Source organism: Halyomorpha halys, unplaced genomic scaffold, assembly GCF_000696795.3.
Source record: "Halyomorpha halys isolate HHAL.00 unplaced genomic scaffold, Hhal_1.1 Scaffold262.1, whole genome shotgun sequence".
In the NCBI taxonomy this organism is placed as follows: domain Eukaryota; kingdom Metazoa; phylum Arthropoda; class Insecta; order Hemiptera; family Pentatomidae; genus Halyomorpha; species Halyomorpha halys.
In genome coordinates, this window is record NW_027109480.1 from 1,073,751 (window position 1) to 1,081,660 (window position 7,910).

Sequence of the window (7,910 nt, forward strand, 5' to 3'; positions counted from 1 at the left end):
CCATGGAGGGCCATGGTGCCTCAGCCTCATTAGGAATTATCCTTCCCTTCTACTCCAGGTTAGTGAGGCCTGTCACCCTGCTGTCGGCAACTTATTTAGATGGCATAGAAGTGATAATCCTGTCAAGGTTATCTTATGAGTGAGTGAGGTTAGTTGGTCTTATACGGCTCTCCAGCCTGATATCCACTCTACAGAAGGCCCTCGACAAGGCGTATTCAGTTAGTTATTTAGGAAGTAAGGATCGACCATGCCAGAGGAGGAGCCCTGGACACTGACATGGTAGGTAGAGGAGAGGGTCAGTAGGCTAGAAGGTAGGGTAACAATTCTAGTTGGCGAGGTAGAGTGGACGGACTAGAACTATTGAGAGAGGAGCCAGCTAAATAGTTGCCGAGATGAAGCAGATGGACTAGTAAGCTAATAAGGATAGGTAACAGTTCTAGTTGCCAAAATGAAGCGGACAGACTAGAACTGTGGAGAGACAGGCTCAGCTAGACTATTTGCCGAGATGAAGCGGACGGTCAAGAACTGGAGAGACAGGATCAGCTAGACTAGTTGCCAAGATGAAGCAGATGGATTAGTATAGCCGTTAAGGATAAATAGGTAACAATTGTAGTTGCTGAGATGAAGGACTAAGATTGTCGAGTAAGAGAAGGAGAAGGAGAGAGGCCATGTCTTGAGTGAGTGTAAAACAAAAACAACCCTTTAGAGAACAAAATCGCCTATCACACCGAAACTACCTCAAGCAGAGCGTATGCTACCTGTGCAAGAACTTGGCCTCGGATAAAGGTGGTGGATCAATGATCAATTAGGCCTTTGTTAAGGCCCTTATTTATAGGGCTAGTGCATGTGGCTGTAACTGAGAAACGATCTTATCTTATCTGCTTGAGATAGTTCTGTGCGTTATTTTGGTATTGTTTATTTATTATTTTATCAATTTTGCTAAGTAGTATATACAAAAATTAATAATATATTAAAATATCAAAATGATTTTATAAATGAATGTAATTTATAAATTTGATGGCTTCGGTGAGGCTCGAGGTGCTGCGTTCTGGTGGATTGGAGCTGAACTTCTTGCTCCTCTCGCTACAATCCCTACCTGTTTTTTTATTTAGTAATCTAAAATTGTTCTTTGGTTTACTAGGATTTTAAAAATTAATGCCTGCTGGCTGGGTTTTTAAAATGTTTTCTTCAGACAAAGCCATTCTAGTTGGCCCACTGACCTCCAATACTCATAATTTGTATATCTAGACCAATATGTCATTTTCCCAGTTTCCAAGTGATTGAATATATGCTATTAGGAATTGCTTTACTAAAGAGCCCCACATAGGGCTAGTTCTCAGTCTATGGGTAGACTGCCATTATACAATGGGAACATTAATTTGGAGCAACATGAAATGAAGTTAGGTAACAGTAGAATGTGGTAATTTTGAATAAAATTTTAGTAATAAAAAAGAAGGAAAATCCATTAACATAACAAAAATATAAAAACAAAGCAAATAAACTGTAAATGTGGGACAATATTATGCCCATTACTATTTGTCCTCCTTATGAATGAGATATGGAAGGTGTGTAAAAGGAGATGCCCAAGCGCACTAATAGGTTTTTGGAACCTTACTCCAGTCCTGGCCCAAGCGATGTGCGAGATGATATATATGGATGATATCGTACCGATAGCTGACTCTGAAGAGGGTCTTCAGACATCCTTGGATGAATGGAGTGGGAAACTAAAGATAAGAAGTTTGCAAATAAACCCTAACAAAAGTAAAATCATGTGTGTCGAAAGAAAAAACGCAGAGCCTAGGATTTTGTGTAATGGGGAATCCTTGAACTTACGAATACTTATACGTATCTAGGGACCATAATAAGTAAAGATAGTAAAATAGACCAAGAGGTTCTAAATCGAGTGAAGAAGGCCAATGGAGTGTACCATCAGATTTCCAAAACTCTTATAGGCAAGGAAGAAGTAAGTAGAGATGCCAAAATACGGATATTTAAATCCGTGTTCTTCCCAGTCCTCCTGGATCAGAAAGCTGGACAGCCCTCGACAAGCATGTAGGTAGGATAACATCAGCAGAAATGAGATTCCTCCGAAGAATAGTTGGTAAGACCAGGAGAGACTGCATCAGAAATGAAAGAAATCGGGAGGATCTAGGTGTGAAATCAGTGCATGACACCATGGAAGAGCAGCAACTAAAATGGTATGGACAATACCACAAAAGCCAGGTGGTATTTGGAAACTAGGTCGGAAGGAAAACACGAGGCCGTTTGTCAGACCCAGGTGCATGTATTCCGAGTACATTGGAAAACTAGGGGCAGCAAGAGGACGTTCCATCCCAGAGATGAGAAGACTTGCCAGGGACGGGGACTGGTGTGCTAGTTGGACTGAGACTGCAGCTCCACACTTTATGGCACACAGGAGTTAGAGGAAGAAGAAGGGACAATATTATATACATATATTAAATAAGATAGATTTCTAATTAAAAAATTAATAGATGTATTACCTAATAATTAACAATAAACAGTTGCAAATCCCATCTCTAACTATAAACTAAAGTACATCAGTTCAGACTCAATCTTATTAGGAGAAACATATATTAAAAGTAATTAGATTGTATTAATGAAACAAGTTATCAGCTTATCAAGCCCGGACCAGATATCACTCCTTCCATTATAAACTCTCTAACCACTCAAAACCCTTAGTTTCTAATCTTGCATCCTCTTCCATTCCTGACAATCCTCCGAGGCGCCTGAAAAGAAGATGGCCACGAGACTAGCTAATGTAAAATGTCATTAGAGTGCTACCAATGGGTAGTTTCTCTACACGCTGTAACACTCCAATTTAACTTAGGTCAGATTTAATAAATGTATTATAATGTACAGTTGTAAATAGCAATAAATAAATATTTTAAAAAATAAAATAAAAAATAATAACATTTTTAAAAAATGATTAAATTTTTATAGATTTCATAAAAATCAAGCATTACATAGATGATACGTGGATATTACATAAAGACAATTTTTTTTATGTTGGGTGAAAAGACAAGTTAACTTGTAGATAGAAAAACATGTAATGTTAAAATGATAAAAAAGGTAAAGACAATATCAAAGATGTAAATTAGTTATAACAAATTTGTTTTTTTAAGCTGAAAAATATACACATGCATTATAGAATGGAGATAAATTGTGCTGTGGTTTGTTTGTATGATGTTAATTCCAACTAATTTCTACGTTAGGGTAGTTTTTTTATAATTACTAAAAGTGAATTACATATGATTGTAGATTAAAGATTAGCTGGTATAGCTCAAAATGTCCTGTGTAAGAATTTGAGTGAAAAAGGGTTGAATTTTTTCTTGAACTAATATAATTGCAATAAAATTATAATCCATAAAGAAATATTTAAAAAACATTTAATTTTAGATCCATTTTTTGCTGTTGTGTTTTTACTTTTGTTAGTTGTTAGTGTTTGGTGAAAGAGGACCTGCTTCATATAAAATGGTCTTCGTGGTAGAAGATAATTACATACCTATGTTTTCTAATAAATCGCTTGTTTTTTGATAATTTAAATCTTTTATGTTATATCTTTTTTTTTTATTCTTCTTTATTAGTGGTTACTTTTAATGTTATTGTTTGGTGAGGAGATATTCTATATTACCATTAGTAGTATTTATTAATGCAGAATAATCTCATTCATTATTTCAGACATGCATATTCAGTCTTAGATGTGCGTGATTTAAATGGTATAAGATTATTGAGACTTCGAAACCCATGGGGCCATTACTCCTGGAGGGGAGACTGGTCTGATGATTCTAGTGTATGGACTCCTCAGTTAAGGGAGTTACTAATGCCTCATGGAGCTTCAGATGGTGTTTTCTGGATATCTTTTGATGATGTTTTAAAGTAAGTGTTGTTAAATATCAGTTCTAAATTATATTGAGCAGTTCTAAGGGATAATGTTATTTGTTAGATAGGATATATTCACAGCACTTTTCTTTTCTTTTTTAATCTACTAGCCTAAATTGTCACTTGTTACCTTGTTACCCGAAGTTAATATTAAGTATTGATTGGAGAAGATGGTCGGGGGGGGGGGGGTGCGGTCACCAAAGAAAAACAAACAAAAAAATATTTATTTATTGGCATAAATAAATATTTTTTTGTTTATGTATGTTTTTCTTTCCTGACCGCACCCCCCAACCATCTTCTCCAATCAGTAATCTACGGTCAACTATCTACACCTCAAAGTTAATTTTGTTGTGAATTGGTTATTTTTGATTTATTGACATTAAAATGCATATTACAAATTCATTATTTTAATTTTTTTTCTCCAACTCTATGAGACTAGTAGTATTTTATTTTATGTGTTGGCTTAAAAACCTACCTATTTCTGTACATCACATTTACATACATTTGTACATTTTTTATTTATTTATCCAGCAAAGTATAACAAATTTGGTCTGATCAAATGGCAACATCTATCAGTTGGTGCTAAAATAACATAAAAAAAAGTAAACAATAATTGAAATATTTATTTGTGAAACTTGTTGATTTGGGTATTGTGGTGAATTTATTCTGACCCCATTCTACACTTTCTCCTTGGTTACATGGAGTGCTGCACATTTATCGAGGCTGAATGACATTCCTATGTCACTAGTAAAAGATGAAATGGTTTCAACCATATTTTATAACTGATTTTTTTTTTTACGTATAGTTCGAGGTCATCCATATATCAGCTGTGGTTGACTGAGGTCGTTGATGATCAGTTTGTATCCTTCCTTATTCTTTTGAAGAATTCTGTTTAATGAGAATAGCGCCATACAAAACCATAATGGGTTTAGACAATCTCCTTGATTATTGTATTGAATGTAGTAAGCTTCTATATCATTCAAGCTTCTATTTACTCGATATTTTTTCTCTTTGCGCAAGGTTTCTGTAAGCCTGTAAACCTGCAAAACTGCTTGCTTTTGTTTCAGGTTACCTAGATAAAGAGTCACCTATCAATTAACTCACTTTCCATTAAGGTGCCCAAGTTTTGCACTATAATCTGATCTATTTTCCTCTTTGTCTTGGTTCTTGCAGCTTGAGGGTTACGGATATAGTTTGAGATAATGCCAATTTTTTCCCATAAGTTGTTAATTTTCCTTTGAAGCCTTCTCTTCCATGGAGGCATTTCCCTGCATCCTGTTAATTGTTTATTTTCACTTTTATCTTCCATTTTTATGCCTAGCTGTAATACAACTGTTTTGGCAGCAATATATAGCCAAGGAAGACCATTAATTAGGGCTATATTTTCCTTAAGCATATTACTCATTATGTTGGTTATTTTAAGTGTAGCCCTGTTGTATGGTATTTGGGACAATGATGATTGTTCCCGAAGTGGTATTCCCTTAAGTAGTGGGGTACACAAGTAGCCACCTTACAGAGATGGAAAGTAGATACAGCGCAATGGAACAAGAACTCCTAGGAATATTGTGGGCCATCGATCACTTTAGACCATATGTGTTCGGCAGAAGGTTCAAGGTACATACTGACCACAGACCACTCCAGTGGGTGAGAAAGCTGAAGGAATTGTCAATACAATATGTGTATACAAGTCAAGGAGACAATATGTGTGTGCACACTGAAACTCTAAGAAGTCGTCTGTTGATTTTCAGTATAAAAAACAATAGAGAGTTGTTTTGTTTTTGACATTATAAAAATCGTATGTTCCTATAATTGATTTGTGGACCATATGTTGGCCGCAACAGATAGAATATTCCATTGGCCTTTTGGACTGTATTCATGACCTCCTGGTCTATACTTCCATCCTTGCAGATCATTGTTCCCAGGTAGCAGTAAGTGTCAGTTTGCTCAAGGGTCTTTCCAGTGATTCTGAGATCTTCGTTCAACACGCATAACCTTGCTTTTGGCGGCATTGATTTGCATATCTCTGAGTTGTAGTTCTTCTTGCCACTTATCCACCGCAACCTGGAGAGATTCAGTATTATCCGCAACCAGAACCACATCATCTACATGGATGGATCATTTCCTGTGCCAACACTGGGATCATGTTCCAATACACTACTATTGCTCTGGTTTTCCTTCTTTTTTAAATTTCCAAATGGCATCCATAAAAATTATGAACAGCACAGGGCTCAGGCTATCGCCCTGTTTGAATTCCCTAAAGAAATGGAATGGTTCGGACTCAGTGCCGGTTAGCCTTATTACTCCCTTAGGGTCTTGATATACCCCCTTGAATGCACTAATGAGATTTTGTGGGATTATCTTATCTTCCAATGCATCCTATATTTCCTGTCTAGGAACATGGTCGAAAGCCTCCCATAAATCTGGGAAAGCTAAGTATACTGCTTTACCTCTATCCTATGCCTTCTCTACAATCATTCTCAAGGAGAAGATATGATCCTGGGTCTGCCTACCAGTTCTAAAACCTGCCTGTTCCTCTTCCATATCTTCTTCCACTAGTTTCCTTAATCTTTGTTCCAGGATCCTAGTGTATACTTTGTATATCACCGATGACAGACATATGTGGCGGTAGTTATTGCACACACTTTGGCTACCCTTCTTATGGATTAGGATAATGATGTTGTTTTCCCATTCCATTGGTATCCTTTTTAGATCTCAAATCTTTTGGAAGAGTGTTTGGAGACACTTAATGAGTTCATTTCCCCCATGTTTTATGAATTCGAGTGCAATCCCATTTGGCCCAGCCGCTTTTCCCAGCTTTACCAGCCATAGCCATGGCTGCTTCGACTTGCTCCTCTTCTATGGAATTATTCTTGTCTGAGACTTCTGGTTCAGTTATCCTACCTCTTCTACAGCAATCTCGAAAATTCTGCCACCTTTCTTCCATTCTGAATTTTTCTTGGAAGTATTTCCTCCAAACCTCCAGTATGTCCTTGTCTTCTGTCATCAGCATTCCATGCTCATCTGATATGTATGAGAGGCACCAGCTGGAGTTTTTAACTTAAAATAATTTCTTTTGTCGGCATGCCAAAGATACTGCCGGACCTATGCAAATATCTGTCGGCTACAGATCTAAAGAAATGTACAGAGGCATATAGATAACAGAGGGTATGCACCCTGTGGGAACGGTTGACCGTGTAGGCAGAGTTAAACAAATAAACAGCCCTTATCTTGCACGTGGCCAGTTTAGACATTAGAAAGTACAGGGAAATAGCCGCCATAATTGAAAACAAATAAACACCCCTTATCTCACACGGGGCCTCTCTAAAAACCTCGGGAAAAATACAATAAGCCGCCAGAAGCCGCCTTTCTTCAAAGAAGAAACTTTTAAAGATGAAAGGTAGGAAAAAGGCCGACTTTTGTCGAAGGTCATTGGACCTTCTCACCCCCTCTAAAATGAAAAATAGAGGAACCAATCAAAGCACAGAAATCAAAAGAAGGAGGAGTCAGAAGGAGAGGGGAGAAAATGAAGAAAAAGGGCAGTCGGAGTTGAGGAGTTTTTGAGGGAGTCCGGAGCTGAGGACAGAGTTAGGAGGAGGGCTGACGGAGGAGGACAGTCTTGTAGGAAGTCTGACTGAAGTACAGGCTGAAAGAGTCTGGGACAGAAGGGGAGGACTGGGAGTTGGACACAGAGAAAGACAGTCTGAAAGATCAGCGGCAGCCGGGAGGCGAATATGGACGCTCTTCCGCGACAACCGCCAAGCCGACCGATGTACCGAAACAAGTAAGACTTTTTTCTGATGTAATTAGAATGGCAGTAGTAGAATTAATTACTTACAGTCAGTATAAATATCAAAGATCCCAACTGGTACTTCTCAATTCATTGTCTTATAATTGAAGTATAAGGATACAAGTTTACCATGCTCTCTCATAATAGTATTCTTGGTAATGTATACATAATTGTAAATATAAAAGATGTAACAAAGACTTTACTTTATAATTAATAATCCCTG

General features: G+C 37.3%; 1 protein-coding gene across 1 annotated transcript in view; it reads left to right on the top strand.

Annotated features, from left to right (window-relative positions):
- LOC106680455 (calpain-D) overlaps nt 1-7,910 on the top strand; it is a 63,137-nt gene that overhangs the window by 16,136 nt on the left and 39,091 nt on the right. The window contains exon 7 of the mRNA XM_014420176.3: nt 3,700-3,897. Coding sequence (XP_014275662.1) covers nt 3,700-3,897 — 198 coding nt within the window. The remainder of the gene's footprint in view (nt 1-3,699; nt 3,898-7,910) is intronic.